Source organism: Exophiala aquamarina, assembly GCF_000709125.1.
Source record: "Exophiala aquamarina CBS 119918 chromosome Unknown aczIA-supercont1.6, whole genome shotgun sequence".
Classification (NCBI taxonomy): Eukaryota; Fungi; Ascomycota; class Eurotiomycetes; order Chaetothyriales; family Herpotrichiellaceae; genus Exophiala; species Exophiala aquamarina.
This window is the reverse complement of record NW_013550582.1, coordinates 594,664-615,386: the sequence shown is the minus strand read 5'-3', so window position 1 is coordinate 615,386 and position 20,723 is coordinate 594,664. Positions and strand designations below refer to the sequence as shown.

At 50.0% G+C, this 20,723-nt stretch overlaps 5 protein-coding genes across 5 annotated transcripts; 2 read left to right on the top strand and 3 right to left on the bottom strand.

Moving 5' to 3' along the window:
- Positions 1–2,066: 2,066 nt before the first annotated feature.
- On the bottom strand, positions 2,067–5,406 carry A1O9_07619 (ubiquitin conjugation factor E4 B; the record flags this gene model as incomplete). Its single annotated transcript, XM_013403174.1, has 2 exons — positions 2,067–2,221; positions 2,292–5,406. The coding sequence occupies 2 exons, from the start codon at positions 5,404–5,406 to the stop codon at positions 2,067–2,069; spliced, it is 3,270 nt and encodes a 1,089-aa protein (XP_013258628.1).
- A 499-nt stretch (positions 5,407–5,905) lies between these two features.
- On the bottom strand, positions 5,906–7,062 carry A1O9_07618 (DnaJ like subfamily B member 12; the record flags this gene model as incomplete). Its single annotated transcript, XM_013403173.1, has 3 exons — positions 5,906–6,450; positions 6,516–6,743; positions 6,792–7,062. 3 exons carry the CDS (start codon positions 7,060–7,062, stop codon positions 5,906–5,908), a joined length of 1,044 nt encoding a protein of 347 aa, XP_013258627.1.
- Positions 7,063–7,721: 659 nt separating this feature from the next.
- Positions 7,722–8,209, top strand: A1O9_07617 (uncharacterized protein; the record flags this gene model as incomplete). Its single annotated transcript, XM_013403172.1, has 2 exons — positions 7,722–7,788; positions 7,866–8,209. 2 exons carry the CDS (start codon positions 7,722–7,724, stop codon positions 8,207–8,209), a joined length of 411 nt encoding a protein of 136 aa, XP_013258626.1.
- Positions 8,210–9,059: 850 nt separating this feature from the next.
- On the top strand, positions 9,060–9,761 carry A1O9_07616 (uncharacterized protein; the record flags this gene model as incomplete). The annotated part of the gene is made up of 1 exon (XM_013403171.1): positions 9,060–9,761. The coding sequence occupies one exon, from the start codon at positions 9,060–9,062 to the stop codon at positions 9,759–9,761; it is 702 nt and encodes a 233-aa protein (XP_013258625.1).
- A 533-nt stretch (positions 9,762–10,294) lies between these two features.
- Positions 10,295–13,705, bottom strand: A1O9_07615 (uncharacterized protein; the record flags this gene model as incomplete). The annotated part of the gene is made up of 1 exon (XM_013403170.1): positions 10,295–13,705. The coding sequence occupies one exon, from the start codon at positions 13,703–13,705 to the stop codon at positions 10,295–10,297; it is 3,411 nt and encodes a 1,136-aa protein (XP_013258624.1).
- Positions 13,706–20,723: the final 7,018 nt, after the last annotated feature.

Here is a 20,723-nt window from a genome sequence, read left to right as displayed (position 1 = left end):
CAGCAATTTCCCCCTGACCGAATCTTCATGTCATCTCTGAACAAGGCTACTGGTCTGCTAGCCCTAATCTCTGCGAGGGATTTCTATGAAGTGCATGTTCGCGCAGTAGTACAGACACAGAGAAGATCAACCACGGCGAGCTTTGTGCACAATTCCCCCCGGTACTCCTTATCGTTGCTGTCTTGCCCATGCCAGATCAGAGCGCTGCTTGGATCACCGGCAGTGACGCGGAATCCCAATCTGAGTCCATGCACACATTCATTCCTCACATGGCGATTAAACCCGCGGTTGGGGTAAGATCTAGTGGTGTAAGTATGAAGTCGAGGATGGATCAAACAGTGTGGCACTTACCCTGGTGAAGCTCGTGGCCTTGGACGTGGTGGAACTGGTATCATGGTTCCGGTGCCTTCATTCTGGCCAGAGACAGAAGTGCTAGGTTGGCTCTCGATCCTGTCGACGTGAGTGTGCAGGGTGGCTGCAATGAGTAGCTCATCGACGCTCACCTTTGTCCTGGCATTCTTGCTGGCGAATTCTTGATAGATGTACAACAGGGTCCAGACTTCATGTCTCTGCCTGGGGTCGGTGAGCCGGATTGGGCCGTTCCGAAGGAGTGTATTGACCTGTTCAATGAAAGCCTGGCTCAGCACTCCACGAGACAGTAGACTTTGAGATACATATATATCTGTGAAAGAAGAAGAGAATTCTGACTGTACGAGCCGAAGAGGAAAGATACTAACTAGTCCCTCAGCTACTTAGTCCACTATCTCTGCAAGGCATGCGCCGGGTGAACATAAAGACATGACGCGGCTGCCGGAAGCAAGCTGCGTGATTTGTCGCTTGACGGTCAGGCAGGCAGTTACTCGAGCAAGCGTGCACAGGACGACTGTATTTGGAACCAAGTAGTGACAAAGGAGGTAAAGGACTCAGCAGGAAAGCCCTTAGGCAGTTCGTGAGCAACCAAAGCGACTGAGACAACGCAGGCAAACCAACAAATAAAAAGGTTTCAGGGTGGTAAAAAGTTCATAAACGCGGGCAATCAATAAAGCTTTATAGGAAAGAGTGAAAGGCAATCGTTCCAAGCATTCATAGCATAGACAAACAATGCAAAGGCGAAAGACGAAGCCACCGCTACAACACATGCACAACCGAGTGTTGGCATAGACAAGGCGGCGGATCTCTTGATGACATCGTCATCAACACAGTAGAGAGCATTCCTGAATCTCACTATGGTAGTACGGATACAAGTATCCTTCTGACAGTACGCGACCAATTGGCATTGGCATCAAGGACAATCCACTCACGAGACTAGGAAATTCACGCGCCCATTGGCCGAATGATGGAGGCAATACCTTCGACCTGCAGCGAGACCCAGATTGAAACATGCAGTGGGCCACTGAACCCACGTACGGTGAAGGGCAAGGACTTCCACAGTAGAAAGAGCAAGGAATGGGACGAAGAAGCTGTGGTTTAATTCTGAGCATGGAGATAGAAGGAGTATAGTCGGGGTTGCTTCATTGTAGCAAGGTGTATGTATGCTGGGCTCTATGTCTTTATCTAGCCGTCTATCCACGAATCGTGTTAGTTTGGAACCGATATCCAGCAGGGTGAGCAGACTGCCAAAGATGTGAGGGAAGTAGATGCAGCAGGAACTCATCTGTTGCTCTGTATGACTTGCACTGCTGGTGCTTTGGGTCGGTAGTATCCCCCACCCCGTGGGGAAAATAATCGTCATATTGCAGAGGAAACCTCGGAGGTATATATAACAGAAATGGTGTGCGTCCTTGCCAACAGCTGGGAGTAGCGGGCTTCTCCCACTCGATAGCTCCTGTCTGCTGGTTGCATCGTAACAGCGTTCTAATCTCTCAGTTTGTTTGCTTGCCTAATCTGGCGACAAGGAAATAAAATCCATGATCCGGTTCTAGCGACTCGAACAGAGTACTGGAAGCTAGTCACAGCCAGCCCCAGCAAACCTCCTGAGGCTCATTCATCAATCATTTAGTGTTGTGTGCAATGCATGCGAGACTCATAGCAAAGACGCTAGATCATACTGTGTGTTATGGGTACCCTCATTGACTGGTATCCATGGATTCCCCAGAAGACTCGACACCAGCAGGTACGCTGGAGGTCGCTCCCTCGGCCTTTACTGTCTCAACAAAGTCCTTGCGCCGGCCACCGATCTTCTCGTCCTTGAATTTGGCGATCTTCTCTTTTATATCCGTTGCTAGAAGGGAAGAACTGTTAGCAGGAGACATAGAAGATGGGCAGGAGACTAAAGAACAGGAAAGCTTTACCTGGGATGACATCTTCAATCTTCAGTGGTACACGATTGAAAGGGTCGTGCGGGTCACTTAGCAGATGACTGCGGATCGTACTCCGATCGATCACAATTCTACTGACCGGCAGCAAGACCGGATCCTCCATGAGTGTGTACATCAGAGGATCAAGATATTCGTCTGGAATATCGCCGAGATCGGCATCCACGGCTTCATCTTCTTCCTTGGCTTTGGCGAACTTCTCGATCAACTTACTCCACCGTGTCAACTCCTCAGGCCCCTTGAGCACGAATTTGCGTAGTATACTTCCAGCAGAGGAGAAATTGTCGGGTTTGTAAGACCTTCCATCTCGGGCAACCGCAAGGATGAAGTTCTCCTTCTCACTGAGATTGAGGTACACATCGACGATCTCGCTTAGGAGGACTTTGGGCTGGAAATTGTATTCCTGAAGATTGTCAACTTTGAGCGACGTACTTTTCGGTCCAACCATTGCATCGAGGTTGTAGTCCAACATATCAGCCAATCGCTGCACGATTTCGGGCATTGTGAACGCATCTGCCAGAGCTTCAGTGAACAATTTCAACATACCCACAGTTTCATTGGTCAACTGCATGTAGGATTTGGCTTTCCCCTTTGCTGCTTCCAGAGCCTCTTCTTTCTCCTGGCGCTGTTGTTGATCCAGTGTTGTACCCGCGAGAGACAATTCTTTTGAAAGATCATAGATCTGGTGAAAGGAAGTGAAGGACTCGTCAAGAACGAATGTGACATCATTGAGAAGGAGGTTGACAAATCGAACAAAAAACTCTATGTTGGCTTTTGCTTCCTTGAGAAGGTGTTCGCGGTACACAGTGTTCGACCAGATACATTTAATAATCTGGAAGATCTCGAATCGCACGTTGAATTTGTCGAAAAACTGGCCGTGGCCACCCATAAACTCGGCTTCAATAAAGAACTGCATGAGAGAGTGTAGCAGATTCTCCGTAGCGAAGGGCATGCTATTGTACTGGTCTGCTAGAATCCCCCTGCCTCCCTGCCGCCACGTCCAAGTACCTCGGAAGAGGATTGTAACCAAAGAGGCTTTTAAATATGGATTTTTGATATATTCGGAATTGCGTAGAAAGGTGATACAGAGCATGATTAGCTCATCAGATTGCGTGGGAGAGATGACTTGTGGCATGTTGTACATGATGAAACCGAAACTTCCGCTGATAATATCCAAAAAATATTCGGGCAGATTCATGAAGTCCGCTGGTTGTTCATTCGGAAGAGGTAGCGTCATTGGTTGACTTGGGAATTGCTTATGAGCGGACACCTGTCGAAGCAACCAGACAGTAACAAAACGCATGAATTGCATAGAACGTGTCTGGGAAACTTCATCCAGAAGCACCCCTTGTACAGAATACTTGTAAGCCAACCCCTTGTCATGTTGGTCTTTGTATTTCTTGAGCGCATTCTCAAACATTTGAAGTTGGACGGGATTGTTGATATACTTATGTCTCTCGGTCTCAAATTGCTCGATCTGTTTGGCCATATACTTCAGCTCTCGATCCATGTCCTTGAGCATGTTTCGAGCGGCTTCACTACCATAGTGGTGAGAAGCAACAGTCAAGAAGAACAACTCGGAGATGAAATTATTGGTGCCTTCCGCCCTGTGTTCATAGAATTCGTCGGATTGTTCTTGAGTGGAGTTGATCTTCGTCTCATCTTTGATGTCGATCCTAGGATCTCTTCGAAGATATCGAACATCAACACGATCAATCTTAGAAAACTGGGCATCCATGAAGGGTTCACACAGCTTATCTAGGACAACATTGATGTTGACCATGAAACCATCACTGGAGACAGTTGTCTTATCAACTCTCATTGCCCTACGTTTGTGATTTGAATTGACGGTGAGAGCAAACCAATCTAAGACACGCTCTCGAGCTTCGGGAGAAGATCGAACGAGTGTATTGACTATATCGAAGAGATCATCTTGATGAGTTCTCAGAGCCAACTGTAACGAGTTTTGGGAATTCCGAATTTTGCCAGGATCCATGGTCTTGGGCTCGAAGAAGTATGATTTTGTAACGTCAGCTTGTAGTGGGGAGATCTGAAAATAGGGCCCGAGTAGGGAGGCGACTTCCAATTGTGCAGCTGGAATAGACTTATCGACAAACATTGATGACTGAGAAATAGCTATCGCGATAGGCTTGTATCTGATTAGATGCCGCAACATTCCAGTATAGCGTCGATAGTCAGAAATCATAGTCTCTTTGGCCAGTCGTCGGCTGAGAGCCTCAACCGCACTGACGAATGCCTCCTTGATAGACTCGTCTTCCTCAAATCTAGAAACGGCTTCATTGATGAAGTCCTGACATACACCACCGTCATCATCAGGATCATTTAGTAGATGGTCGGCGAGGGCATCGATGCCGTCGTAAGCGACTCCAAAGATGTCTGGGGTGGTGATGGACAATATGCACCAATTCATACATAATCTCCTTGCCTCTGAGAGAATGGACCACTTCTTGTTCTCGGGTGAGCGATCCTTTACTGCCTTGGTCATTCGAGTTGTCCGTTTCCAACATCCAAGTAGCCAGTCATGCGGAGTGAGTCTATTGAGTGCAGAGCCCGCCTCCATGATAGCCTGCTCGAGTATTTCGGTGGTCAAAAGAACAGGCTTGTTCTCGGACTCCAGCTCTTCTTTGAGTTGTGACACCGGATGCAAAGCTTGTCCATGTTGGTCCTTCTTCTGATCAGGGTCCAGGGTAATCCGGAAGAGATTTCGCAGAGTCCGGTCTTCCCACTGTTCAATAGACTCATTTTGTCTGGGACTGGGTCTCTCGGAGCCATTCATCTCTCGTTTCTGAGGGGTGATAGCGGCAGAAGTGATATGTATTCGAGAAGGTGGGGGAGGCGATGGAGCCTTTGCTATATTCATGGCTGGTTTGGGAGACTCAGTGGGAGTGGGCGTCTGGGGAGTACTAGCGGGCTTAGTGGTTTCTTGAGAGCCCGGAACGAGCTCTGTGCCATCCTGACTCGAGTCTGTAGGGTCTTGCGAGGCCGGCTGGGCTGAAGGCTGAGACTGCTGAAGTTTTGCAAGTCTCTTGTTTCGAATCTGATGGCTGTTAGCAGATCCAGAGGCATCCATGACTTGCGCACCTTATCCGAGTCTGCAGAGGGATCCGACATGATTGCTAGAGTGGTATACCACGATGACAAATGTAGCGGTTTGTTGAGATCAAGATGGAAGTGTGTAGACAAGTTTGGAGAAGGCGTTCGGAGATGGAGACGCAGCCTAATCATTAATCTACTAGTAGTGATAAATAGCCGGCAACCCGCCTATCACGTCACGGTAAATCCACTTATAGTTACTAGCTCCATGCTATGGCCATTAGACTGGCGCTAGTGGCATCCCGTAGTAAAGCGGCAACACCGACAAATGACTTCTAGAACCGGGATTCATTCATTCACAAGATTGTACAGTCCTAAGCAGATGCCAGAGCCGTTCCTGACTCGAACCCTCGCTGGCTGACACAGCCAATTTCTCCAAAGTCGACGCTCCGCTCCGCTCCGCCAACGCCAAGCGGAAATGCAAAGCAATAAAATAGATGTCATGGTCAAGATAGCGAAAGCCCCAGGAGCCCTGGCTAGTATTGCAGACTGATTTTGAGTTCATCCAATCGTCTACATCCAGGCATGGGCATATTTCTCGCCCTCCGCACTCGGTCTTCGTCAGTGTAAAAAAAGCCAGTTGCGTCGTTGATTTCTTGCCGCTTTCGATGAACTTCGTTCTCGCACTGGTATTTCAGTGTCGTGATGTAATCGACTTCTGCTTGCTTATCCAAAGAACTAAATTGCCTCGCCTTCCACCCGTCCACTTCTGCCGGATTGATAAAATAGTCGATCTTGTATCTCGGCGTGACTCTGTGCATCGTATGCGGTGGAGCGGGTGAATCGAATCGAACTTGAGGCCCAGATGGCGTCGATCCTGAGAAAAACGAGGTGAGGAGAGGAAGGATAAAAAGCAAGAGTAACGGTAACAGTTGAGTCAATGCGGATATTCCGTTCGGAGCGGGCTCGGCGCTTGCATCGCGAGGTCGCCGTCGGGGACCTCCACCTCCCATCCGGTGAACGGTAAACCCGGGGCCACCTCCCATATTGAAGACAAATTGAGGTCCACCAAATCCGCCGCCTGGAATATTTAGGTTAGCGTCTGATCAACGAAGTAGATGGTACATGCCAACTCACCAAAAACACCCGGGCCCATACCTCCGCCTCCGAAAAAGCGATTGAACAACTCTTCAGGGGATATTTCATCTTCGTACATTGGCCCTCTTCCAGGAGATCTTGCGAAACCGCTGAAAGGACTTGCCCCCGCGGCGGCGGCACCGGAACTAGAAAAGCGATTGTCTGGGTCCCCACCGAACTGGTCATATCTTGACTTTTTATCTGGGTCAGAAAGAATCTGGAAGGCGCGGGAGACCACTGTTCATGTCAGCGTGCGAAAACAGAAAGCAGCTGGGCATTCCTCACTCTTGAAGGCCTCGTCGGCACCTTCATAGCCATTTTTATCAGGATGGGTCAAGAGACTAATTTTGCGATATGCCTTTTTGATCTCGCCGTCACTGGCAGTCTTCTCCACGGATAGGATCTCATAGAATGATGTCGGAGTGCATCTCCGTATTCGAATAACTTCTGCCTTCTGTTGAGGAGTGTATTTTCTATCCTGATTGCCCTGGTTGTGCTCTCTGGAAGTTGCTGAGCCATTTGGTCTGGCGTTCGAGCCAGAAGCGGTTGCGGACATGCCGCAATAGAAGAGAGAGCCTGAGATGATCCGGATTCGCGGAAGTATGGGAAAGGAAGATGTGGTTGTAGAGGAGTTCGTTCGAACGAGGGTCAGGTGCGGGCGTTGATTAGAAAAAGTGGCGTTGCGGTCATGGAGTACGAGCAAAGGTGTCCATACCAACAATGTAGTTTGAGACGGAAGATGCAATGCCTCTCCGCGCTAAGCCATTGTTTCTGGTTATTACCGAACAGCGTGAGTGAAGGCGGGCAGGTGGGCAGGTGGGGTGAATAGGCAGGGACTTTTAGGGATTCTGCCTCCTAAATTGATGGTTCGGCACCCTCAAACACCCGCTCCATCCCCAACCAAGTGCCTAACTTAGGCCACTCTCCTGCCTGGAGACAACCAGCTTGTTGGCAGAACGAGTAACTGTGACTAGGCCAGGAGGGTTTCTGGGCCTCGGACAACCCTCCCCCTGCGAGCAGTGCAGGCACGTCGCCTGTGCAGCTGAGGTATGTATCATTATTATGACGCAGTTGGCAACTGAACGATGAGTGAGGTAAGTACCTTCAAGTTTCGTCCAAAGCTTCACCACATCGTCAACACTCCTCCACCCTTGTTCATGACCATCGCAGGATAACTTCGTCTCAACCACGCCCCCTCCGTGGGTTGACTTCACAATGGCAGACCCTCAGCAACAAGAGAAGGCCAAAGAGTCCTTTATAGTCACAGCCAAAAAATGGGGAGGTTCGTTGACCCGAGCTCATGGCCTGCTATTTACACGCATTGACTGCTGCCAGTCTTTTTACTTACGCTCTTGACAGAAAACCCTGTACCGCCTGCTCTGCTCGCTACTGTGATCTTTGCCCAGCATGCACGCCCTTTCCAGGCTGTCCCCATGATCTTCCCACCGCTGCTGTTATTCTCCACCTACCTCAATCTGCAAGGCTATAAGATCGACAGTGCGGGCACAACTGCCGCATTGAGCGGGACGTACCTGGTGCTGGCTGGCAGAAGACGACTTGGATTTGTCAACAAGTTCGGCGCCCGCGGTATAATCAGAGGTGCTACTGTTGGGTTATGCTTGGTTAACCTGGTCGGTGGTGGACTCGCCTATGGCTTCGGGAGTCGCTCCAAGGAGGACCCGGACAAGAGCAAGACTCTGTAATATTCTTCGAGAAGCTCTAGCTGAAAACCAAAAATTGGCTCGATCTCGGTTGCGGACAGCTGCGTCTTCACGGAGCCAGATCGACAGTCTAGCACTTGCGACAGGACAATTCCATCTGCCCACGACTCGCATTGCATTCACCATCCAGGGCGAAGTTTCGTCCTACTGGAGGTGTGAAAGCATATGTATTCAATCGGGGTGCAACATCTCAAACGGAGTTTGACACATTTAGCGAGAGTGCCCGGATATAAGTCAATTGCAGAATACTCTAGCCTACCTTAGGCCTGGAGTCAACACGTCTACGGTGCTCAGGGTACAAACCGCGCGTCGAGAAAACAACGTCAAACATATGAAAATGACGACTATGTACTATTGTATTCCAAAACGTTCCACTGCATCTCTTAACGCCAGTGTATATTGCGTGAACTCTCAACCCAATTGAGGTGGCTAGCACAATGACATGATGCCTGTATGCTTCCAATGAATACGCGATACCAGCAAATCAATGACCGCATAGCAATCGTTAATAAGCTCATCGGTCGTTTCTGTATCCAAGCCGTTGATAGCTATCGAATGCAATGTCCATAACTGCTCCAGCGTGGCTCCGACCCAGCAGCGGGAAAGCAAACATGCCAAGCTCTTGTGCAAACATCATCTTTGCTCCAACTTTCGGATAACTTCATTTCCAGCTCAATGCAGCAGTCTCGAGCTCGCACTACCTGGTAACCAACCACGATCATCCAGCCAGGAGCTCGAACACCTCCAAATCGCCATGATGGCGCGCCCCACGGCTCTCTCGAGCATGTGTCGATCATGCCGCAGAACGTGCCTGATTCAAATGACACGCAACATGTCGTCGAACACACGAAACCCAGCAAGCAGAACGGCCGCCGAGCGATGGAGGGACTTCACGGACGGCGCCTCCAGGACAGCAGAAGCAGACGGGCGAACACCACAAGACAACATCCTCGACGCACTACGGTCGGCAGCTCCGCGGCAACGAGCCGCAGGCCTCGGCCTCAGCGGGTTCGGCAAGGGCCTCACACGCGAGCTGACGGAGCAGGCCCAGCGGAACGCCGTCGAAGCAGAGCAGTCCAAGGTCGACACCTCAGAACCCTACCACCTCAACGTCTACGCACACCGGCACAACATGCACCTGACATTCACCGAGCCCAGCCGCGACCCCATCCTATCGATGTCCGCGGGCGACATCGGGCTGCGGAAAGCCCAGCGCAGCACCTACGACGCCGCGTACCAGCTCGCCTCATATTTCTTCCGCAAGATGGCCGAGAAGCAGTGGCGCACGGGAGGCAAGAAGATGACGACTAATCCCACGAAGACAATCGCCAGCTTGGTTCGGCCGGGCCCCATGACCGGCGGCCCCGGCATCGAGGTTATTCTGAGGGGTTATGGGCCTGGACGAGAGGCGTTTCAAAAAGCGCTACTGGGCACCGAGGGGAGGCAGATCAAGCCGTTGATTTCGAGGGTTACTGATGCCACCAGGTTGAAATTCGGGGGCACCAGGAGTCACAAGGTCAGGAGGCTGGGTTGATTTGCGACGCGGACTGCAACCCCGTGTTTGAGGCTGGCAAGGAGGGAGAAGAAAAGACGGCGCAAGAGCCGTTATGTACGAATTCAGAGTCAACACCTTGTGCATTGCATGTCTATGGATATGGATACGTTTTGCGTCATGTACATTATGGGACTTTGTGCGGAGCAAGAGCCGCTATCCACGGCAGACCTACCACCCATGCTTCTGGTCGGCGGCAGAAACCACGAACCATCTTGCAAGGCTTTCCTGCTCCCGGCCAAAATCGGCACGCGGATGATTCAATGGCAGTGGGACGCGATGGTAAGATTCTCCATAACCAGCGCTAGCCTGATGGAGAAGGAAGTGTATGTATCTATCATCTGGTAGTCGTCAAGACGAAGAAGCATGACCGACCAGCAATTCAATAAAGACGTTCCAAGTATATGTATATTGTTTCTTTCCCCTCTATCTATCAACCACCATCACCATATTGTCTGCCTCCGCTATCCCCTGCCTCCTACCACCCAGCATGATCCAGAGACCAACCAAGCGACCTAATACCCACCCGGCGACGCCGAGAAATAGTCCATCGACGCACTGGCAGGACTCAGTCTGCCCTCACTCGCGCTGGCACTCGGACTGCGACTGCTAACAGCACTCCCACCACGCATCGGTCTAGTTCTCACTGGCGGAATAGTCAAAGTAGTGGCAACACCACCACCACCAGCACCAGCACCAGCACCACCCAGAGTGCCCGAAACTCTCCTCTCAGGGTCGAGATACTTAGGTTTGTTCTCGTCACCGTCTCTAAACCCGACGCCAACAACGACTCTACGCAGCGCCTCGCCGCGTGGATCGATGCCCATCAAGAAGCGCGCCAGTTCGGACAGAGCCTCCATGTCGTTCTTGCGCCGCGCGAGCTTCATCAGCCGGATCACGTAGCCTTCGAACTTGCGCGCATCGTATCTATGAGGGGCACTCTCCGCTCCTGCGGAGTCGGATAGGTCCTCCTTGTTCGCTGGAGCGCCTTCCTCAGCTGCTTCGTCTTCTTCCTCTTCAAGGCCCTGGAGGACGATTAAATAGCCGCTTGCGGTTTTGAGATCTTCGAGCGCGAGGGCTTCTTCGAAGAGCGTCAGCGCGGGGGGCAAGTGCGCAAAGAGTGTGCGCCACGAGCTGAGTTCGGTTTTGCGGATGCACTGCACGATGGTCGAGAGGTAGGTTGCGGGTGGGAGGACGAGTTGAAGAAATGACAGCACTGCGGGCAAGGGCCCTAGGTTCAAGGTCAGTTCAATTGATGATAGCAACGTTGGATTCTGTTCTTCCGTCGCCCCTGCCCCGCCTAGGCCACCTTCCGCTTTTGTCTTGTCCTTCTGCTTCTTCTTGAGGTCGCGGAGTCGGTCAACCTCGTCGTCGAGAACGTGGTGCAGTAGAATTTCCAGGGCGTGAGGGAAGTAGCTCAGGTGGTTGTACTGGTTCGCAAGACCAAACGCTGCGGCAGTGTCGTCAGCTTCGCAGAGCTGATGCCTGAGGACGTAAGGGAGGAATAACTGGGTTCGGATGCCTGAGCGGAATTGAGCGTAGTTGACGTCTCGCCTTTGCACGAGTTCGGATTCTATCCCTAGGACTATTCCCTTGGTCAAGAGAATTGACAGCGGATAGAAGTCGACAGGCATGCAGAGCACGGGGGTGGAGTTTAGATTGCCATCTGCAGCGTGTTGGAACAGGTCGCGTACATCAGGCCAGAGCCTGAGATCATCGCCACTGAATATCCAAAGAGAGTCTCGAAGTGAGTACTGATGCTGGCTCCTCATGGTGAATGAAGTTCCAGGTGAGGGCGTCGGTGGGGCTGATTCTTCTGGGCCGGTAAAGTTGAAGTATATTTGATCGCGCATGAGGATGTAGTACTCGACGTGTTGTGCAATGACGCGCATGTCATATTTAAGCTCATCTTTCTCATTGCGGGAAGATTGTAACAATACCAACTTATCATCCACCAAGAAGAGCACTGATGCAAATTCCACATCTCGAGATGGATCGCCATTGCGAAGTTGGACATCAGGAACCACCCAGCTAACCGACCGAACACGGCTCGGTGCGCGAACTATACCATGAAACGCGATCTGTCCAACTTGTACGAGTTGCGCTCCACGCGGTGTGATGTTGAGGATATAGTGATAAAGAATATTTTCATAGGTATAAACCAGGAGAGAGTCTTCACCTGAAGGGCCGACAAACACAATAGGCATTGAGAAAGCTTCCATATGCAGTGTGTGTCGATTTAAATCCAGCTCGCGAGAATACAAACGCAGATCGTAGCCCGCCGCATTCTCTGTTGCCACTGCAAGGATGTGATTGAACCAGCACATCCCTCCACGTACAGCAAAGGATGATTCCACGGTAATGTCAGAAAATGTTTTCCACCGCCCGCTTTGTAGGCTATAATGAGCAAGGCCTCGTCTCCCAGCTATCGCAATGTACCTTCCGTCCTGCGATACAACACATGTTTTGATGGGCCATTGGTTGTGCAGATACACGGCAGGATATTGAGCATGATGCCATAAGGAGGCCTCATTTGATATCGAGGTCAAGTCTGGCAGCTCATGACCACGATACACAGTCAGCTCCGAGGGAGTTTGAAGAAGTGCTCGAACAAGATTCGCACATGAGAAACAGGCCATTGATGCACTCCGAGACATTTCAACCTTCCATATTCGCTCGTCATCCTCCGACGTTATGAGGATTTCCGCACCACCACTGATCCATGTTGCCCGATGGGGCGAGAGAAGCCAGTTCTCATTATTTGATTGAGCATGGCTCAGATTGCCGTGGAAACTAGTGGCGCCTTCCTTGCCGAAGACCGACCAAGTCGTCCAGCCGCGTTCGTAGCCAGCGAAAAGACAATAGCCATCCGGAGACCACATGAGACATACGATTACACCTCGTGATGCAGGAGAGGTGGACTGTTTGAAGTGGTGAGACAGTGGAATATTTCCCACATAGTCTTTAGCAGAATAACAAATGATGTCTCCTCCCATCGTCGCAATGGCGACTAAGGAGAATCGAGCATTGATGCTGGCGAGCTTGGCTTCTCCGGACTCGGCTTTGTGGAAACAGTAACCATCAAACAGCTTAGGAGAAGAAGTGGGTGCGGATTTAGCCATGTGTATTGAATCATCTGATGACGCTGCTCGGGACACCTGCGGTTTGATCCTCTGCACTGCATACGCATGCCCGCATTGTGAGATCCAAACAGAGAGGCTCATGGCGCGATCGTGAACCATGATGGAGATGCCAGTTTTCTGACCAAACCAATCCATTTTGGTTATCAATTGAGTCACAGCATGTGAACCGTCCTTCTGTGGCTCCCATCTAATGCATTGAACAGCAGCAGGCTTCTTCGTCGCCACCACTAATTCCGAATCTTGTGCAATCACCGCATTGATTCCGGCATCAATCTTGAACGCTCTGCGAAATCTCAATAGGACTTCTGAAACACCTGCAGTCTCATCAACACCAAAATTCCTCATCACATTCTGTCGCTTCGCTTGACTGTATCCGTACTGTTGTTGGAGGACACGAGCACTCTGATCGCTTTCTACAGCGTAGGTGATGAGATAGCTCTCGCCTGTACGAATTACTATTGTACTTGCATCTGGTTTGAGTGCGAGCGCGAGGTTTGCGCCGTAAGTTTCCAACGATTTGAGAGATCTTGATAGCGAGGCAAGCAGAACCACCGGTCTCATGGACCAAATGTCTAGTCTCGATGAAGTGATTGTGGCGAAGATGTGATCATTCTTCGCTGCCTGAATGTCGATTATGGCATTCGACTTCGAGTCTAGATTTCCACTTGTACCAGGGGTCTCCTTTGAAGACTCAATCCCATTATGATCGACAGCTGTCTCATTGAAGTCTGCATTGAATCCACGATTTGCATAAATTTGAGGCACCATGCACGGCCAATACATAATTCGAAGTACCAATGGCCAAAACCATTGTCATCGCATTGTAGAAGAGCAGGTGGAGATATAAAGAGCCCACCAGGTGTTCGAGATAGCAGTACGGGATAATGTTGTCGTATGTTAGAGGTTGCATAGAATGTTGAAAAGAGCGAGAATGTCTGTCAACTTGATGCCAAGCCTGGAACGACGATGACCAAGTCATTCCCAAGTGCCTCTTTGGGACTAGAACCATGCCGCCTTACGCCCCTTGTCGGCCATGAGATAGATGAACCACCAAGAAACATGCTCATAACACCACTAGCTAATAGGTTTGCGCTCATGCATACGGCCTAATATATTCCAAAACGAGCTGCGTTGAGACAGATAATTAAGGAAGATCGGAAGAACCAAGTGATGTGCAGCTTAGAGGTAAGGCTTCTCTACTTGGATACATATCGGTCAAAGTCCTGCCCTCAAACCTTTAGTTTACTCCTACCTTCAGCAGCATGTACATGTATTTAAAAGCTATTAGACACGACAATACACGGCAATAAGAAGAAAACTAAAAACGTACGCATCGTGAAAGAAAGATTCGAATCGAAAGCACACGTACCGCACCCCCCTGGTCATTTTCATATGCATCGGGTTCCACTTATCCAGCACGCCAGTCGGAAGGAAAACCGCATGAAATGCTGAACCAGTCGCATAATTAACTTGTGGATTTGTGGCTTGAAGCGGGCTTTGCTTCCATTGTTCGAGGATTAGAGATGATCACCGCTTCAAAAGGCGTCCCAGGACATCGCTCATTTTGTTCTTTCTCTGCTGATGCTTCTTCCTCCTATCTTCCTCATCGGCACGACGTAGCATCTCTTCGAATCTGTCGATTCCTGTGAGCTGGGGTCTGCCCGTTGCCCGTCCTGCAACGTGATTTATGGTAGGTCCAGCCTTCAGCGCATGAATAAGGGATTGTAGTCCATCCTTCTCTTCGTCCTTGGGACGGCGATATCGCGTGATGTCAGGCGGTGGGGAGGCTGACCCTTCTTCGTCGTCGTCATATGCGTCTTCGTCGTCCTCAGATTCTAATTCAGAATCACCACTGGGTTTGCGGCTGGTTCGAAGTCTAGCTGCTTTTGCTCGTGTAGATTGGATGGATATCGGCGAACCGAGGCTTCTGTTAGTGGTATTGTGCCAAATGGGTTTAGAAGGGGCCCGGTCGCTCTCTAATGTTGCTGAAGCTTGATCACCTGTAAGTGTCGAGATATTGCTCGAGAAATTGTCCTGCATTGGCTGCCAGGCACCATCGAACTCTGTATTATTGACTTTCATAATCACTTCCGATTCCGGTCGAGTATCATTCTCGTTTGAGAGACGCATAAAAACCTCGGCCCCAAAAACACCAGAACCAGTCGTTCCTACCATGGGTAAATCCCATGTCGAGTCGGAAGGCGTCTCGTCCTGTGGCTTGGCCTCTGCAATACGCGACAGGGGTGGGTGTAGTGACCGTGCCGGTTTAAGTCTCTGAAGTGATCGCGACCCAGCCAATTTTGACGGCCTCGCCATCGAGTTTGTCCCTCCCCCGTGGCGATACTGCGGCATGCTCGTTCGTGGGCTTTTCACAGGGCTTCGAATGATCGATGGAACTCCGAAGTTCTGCATCGGCTGAGAAAACTTGGTCGATGATCGCGGTTGCGCATGAGTCAGGATATTGGGTTCTGACAATTCTTCCAACTCGCTGTTATTGCTTGGTGTGGTTGAGTGCTCATCAATATCTCGAACGGGTGATTGCCACGGGATGGGCGTCGGTGTTCTCGCTGCAGCTCGTCGATTGGGCCATGAATTCGCGGTCGTTATCCGAGGTCGAGCTTCATCTTTTGGGATGACATCGTCAACAGCTCGATAGTACCGTCTATGCACGTGAATATTCATCACAGACTCATCGTCGCCATCATGATCACGATCACCCTCTCTACTGTCGGCGAAAGCAGGCTCTAGCGGTAGTGCCTCGGCCGATTTCGTTGCAGGGAGTTCATGAAAGTCAGGCTGCTCATCTTCAATCTCGCGTAGTGATGGATATAGTAGCCCTAATGATCTTCGTTTCTCCTTTGTTCTGGTCCTTCGGAGAGGAGAATGCTTTTGTAGAGGCAGTTGGCCAAACAGGTCATCAACATCCTCGGGAGCCGGCCTACTGCGCGTGTGTTCTGCTTGAGGGTGACATGGCGCGGTTAGCTGGGCCTCACGAACGGATACGTCTCTTTCTGGTGTTGCTGGAAGTCTTTTGGTCAGGTCAAGTCGGACCTTTCCTGCAACAGCAGGCTCTTTCGTCAATTGTTCCGTGGGAACATCCTTTGCTGAGGAGACGACAGGCGCTGTTTTAGCACTCCGCACCGAGGTCCCGGGCGTGTTGTCAATATGATCATCTTCGTCAGATGAATCGATAAAACTTGTAGCGTTCCTTTGGCCCGCAGAGGTCGGCTTGATTGTGGCCGAAGAAAGATCTGGTGACGCAGACAATTGCTTTACAGACCGCTGCGGTTCAGGAGTTCGGACTTGACGTTTGTTCAGATCGATTGGCCTGTCGATCCGGGGCGAAGAATCCAGAAATTGTTGAATAGACAACAGTGTCTCCAGGCGACTGTTGGTCGTGGACTTGGATGGAGCTCGATTTACTGATATTGATGGAGGGCGGATGCCACCAGCAGATGGTGGGCCGGGGCGTGGTTGGACAGTCTGTGCTGCATAAGCGATGCTTCGCTTCAGCGGTTTGCTGGCGCCCTGGTCTTGGTATTTGTTGTTACCGACTTCAGGGGATTCTCCAGGGGAGATGAATTCTGGCTGCCCACCGTGAGAGGTATATGGCGAATTAAAACGAGCGCTAGTTGGTGTATCTTTCTTTGGTGCACGTCGAGGTGTGGTCTGATTGGATTCATTGTCGTTGACCGTTTTCGCACGGATTTGATTAACCTCGGTCGTTTTGTCATGGTGGAGTAGGCGAGAGTGACGACCCTGGTTTGATAGACTTACCTGAGAACTCGGGCTCGAGGTTACTTGACGCGAAGAGCTGGGAGCATTTTGACCTAAAGCGACGGTGGCCGATTGCCCCTTGGAAGAAGTGAGCGAGGCTGATGTATTCCTGTTCGCGTTTTGTGATTTGTCAGCCCCTGTTGAAGGTTGACTAGGTGTCGCGACCTCAGATTGTTGACTATTAGGAAAATTGATGATGCCACGATTGGAATAATTTGCTAGCACAACGGTATGTGAGTATTTGCTCGGCATTGGAAGATGGAAAAGGTCATGATAGAAGGAAACTTGCAACTCAAAGGCAGACAAGACTCGAAGAGAAAGGAGGAACAAGTCCGGAGGGTTAGTTTAGGAAGCACATGAGCTGAAAACAACGTCGGCAACAGCCGTCGACCGGTGGTTCTTGGGCTTGAGTTGAGGCTATCCTTTTATGTCAAACTTTTCTTAGTTGCTTGGATGGAGACTTTGGAGCTGAATCATCGCAGCGGGTGACGGGACGAGGAGCCGGAACAGCACTCCGTACATGGGATTCTTCACCTCGTAGACGAAGTAGAATCGAGAGATAGGAGATTCGTTCAAGATAGCCATGCATCAGTTAGCTCCAGGAAGCGATGTCAGGCAAATAATGTCAGGGGTTGAAGTCGCCGTCAGCGCATCAGTCTTCCCTGACAGGCATGACGCCCGTCGGCTAAGGGAGAAAAGCTTTGGTGCCTTGGTGCATGGAGGCATGATCATTGGCTCACCAGGGAGGGCTGGAAGAGGCGACGATGCATGACACGTTCAGATCGGAAATATGTTCGCTGCCCACTTGAAGCGAAAGTGGATGACGCTTGAAGATTTTACCTTTCTGGGTGATGGCGCCAGGAATTTCTGTGGGAGAAGCCAAAAATGATCTTGTGAGTCTGTGGGGGAGGCGATGAAGTTGCCTGTTGTGCTGTCGGCTGTTGCTAGTAGCTACAGGCTAGGCCTAGTTGTACAGGGGGGTCTCCTGTGCGGGCTGCGCCCCCCCCCCCCCTTGTTACACTAGTTGCACTGCCAAACCGCCTGTATAAACCTCGCTGTCGCTCTTAATGATATATACAATTCACCATTTAGTATGGCCACCTTGCGCGGCGATAACTGCCCTACAGCGCTCCGGCATTATCTCTATATACTTCATAAAGTCTTCCGGCTGTAGTTTATCCCACTCTTCTAGTAAATATTACCGTACTTCGGCATCTATTCTAGGAAATCGTTTCCCAATACGATATTTCAGTAATCGCTAAACATTCTCAATAGGATTGAGATCTAGTAAATGCGCTGGCCAAACCATTCGATTAATCCAATGCCTTCTATGATAGGCCCTTATTTACTTGCTAGTATAAATAGATACGCCATCTTCTATTAAAATACTTCGTATAAAGCCGATATAGCATTAAATATTACGAAGATGTTGATAAAATTAAGGTAATACTCTTTCTATATAGACCTACGAATTAACCTTTCCCTAGGCCTTATCTATAAGGATTAAAGGGCCTTTTTTAACACTAGATATTGCGCTATATACTATTGCTGCTGAAAATCTAGAAAATTTTAGAACTAAGTATTCCGATTAATATTTCTCTTTAGTCGTACGCGTAATATAGATCTTGCCGAATACTCCTATTGTAAAGGATGCGGCATTAGTCTAACTAACTCGCTTCTACATATTAAAATCCTAGGATTGATGGGCTTTCGCCTATTGTAGACGTTGTTATATATAATCAGGAGTTAAAAATAGCTTTTCTTACGCCGTACGACGATGATATTACTCTTTTTCGAATGCTGTTGTTAAAGAGCGTCGATAGGCTTAAATACCTTCTAATTAAGCAATTACCGTATATAATAGGCGACGATGATAGGCATTAAGCGTAGCCCTTTAAACTAAGCGCCTTCTTTTACGAGTAGTAAGTAATGGCGTACGACCAACTGGTTTCTGGGGTGTACAGATACTAGAGCGAATATATAGTCGAACTATAGATTCAGCAAGTCGAAGTTCTTTTACAATTTACCTTTAATTCCATTTAGCAATTGTATATAAGGTGATGATTTGAGTGCGTTCTCTTTCTGCTAAGCGCTGGCCGCGCGGTCGATCAGGATCGGCGTACGACTTGCGGTTTTTATGCTTCCCAGGCATTGTATAGGCGGCGGCAGGATAGGTAGACGGCGGTAGAGTAGGTAGGCGACGGCAGAGTAGGTATGCGGCGTAGTAGTAGGCAGGGCGACAGCGAGGTTGCATAGGAGGGCGAGTAAAGGAGGTGCCTAACAGGGGGGGGGGGCGCAGCCCGCACAGGAGACCCCCCTGTAGCCTGTAGCCTGTATCTGCACACGCAGCATGAGAGGACAACCTACCTGGCAGGACAGGTAATGAGTTACTAACCAGTAGCATTAGTGGGAGACACTACTTAGTAAGCGGGAAGATCTAAACGCGCTACTAGTGGTTATTACTGCTCCAGAGGGGAATTAGCAGCAAACCAGTGGGTGGTAACTTGGTAAGGTCATGACTCATGACTCGAGAGCTGTATCAAGCAGGTACCTACCCGTCGGGGGACAGGTGGCTAGGCATCACCGTTGTTAGATCTGAGCCCATGGAAAGAAGACCGTAACCCTGTATGGTATGTAACTCAGCTTGTGCGCCAGAATCGCCAGGTCGCGCTTACGAGTAGGTAGATGTCAAATAACATGTGCAGGTAGGCCGATCTGTACTGTATGTATTCGTCGGCCGACTTTAATATTTGCCGCCTTCCCTTTGGGGGGTATGGGGTGCGCATGCCGAGCGTTACCTCAAGCAGATGAAGTGATGGGTGATGGTTGAACCCAAACAAACGGCCGATGAGCTACCAAGTACTTCGTCCCTACTTAGGTAGGTAGGCCTTGGAGCCTGGTAATTACATACCCTTCCTTAGGGGTCCAGCTAACGTCAAGTCTCATTAACAACCGGGAATGAGACTTCCAGCTACCCAAGCATCCCTTAGAGATCCAGGGCACCCATGCCCCCCCGCGTTCAAGCTGCCCTTACTGTACTCCATACATGTAATATCTTCATGCTTGCACATATCTTAAATCTAAACATCTGCTAATTATGTACCTAGGTAGGTGCCTAGTAAGTCCCTGGAGCACTCCGTAATTACCTGTACCAAGCCGAGACCATTCGACTACTCTGTACCGAGTAGGCTGTGAGGTCTCTTTTTCTTAAGTGGGTGATCGACGTGTTGGCAGTCCCGAGTACGTAGGAGGTCCGGAGCACAAGGGATCCCCAGCAATTCAGCAAGCGGTGCGCACGGTTGGTCACTGCCAATCCCTTTCCGTTCTCTGTAGTACTCCGTACTACGTACCCAAGGTCCCAAGCACCCAGCCAAGTACCAAATATCCATGATCATCACGCTGATCTACAGTATGCTTACGGTTCGGAGAAGGTTTTAAACCATCCTAGGAGATTGTCGATCATATGGTGTTTATTCAGGACACCTTTTCTCAATTCTGGACCTACGAGTAGGTATTGATAATCTCTCTGCTCTCAGGTACTGGTACTGGTACTGGTACTCGTACTCCTGTGGGCCGTTATTCCCCTATTCCTCAAGTCGTCCATATCGACTCTCGCTACCCGTCGTCAACCTCATTACAAGCCACTGTGGGGCCGGCCATTGATGTGTATCGATGTCCACACACCCATTGCTCACCCGCTTCCTGCTGTTCTCCCTTCCAGAATAGGGTCATCATGCTCAAGCCTAAAAGAATATGCTTGTCACATATACATCCAAATGCCATCAAAACGCCACATGCTAAGTCGTATCTCGTAGCCACATCGCAAATTCCCCAGTTATTCCCAAAAATCCGGACTCATGATGCTGCCAGTTTTATCCCAGAGTAGACGCCATCCAAGCTGCTATGGCTTCAATTGCAACAGCCAAGGTTGCCCGAGCCATCCAGTCTTTTCAACTCATCGTGAAGAATTCCTGTTGGTTGCACAGGTCGAGTGAAATTTTGCCTCCACCAAGTCCGCCCGCCG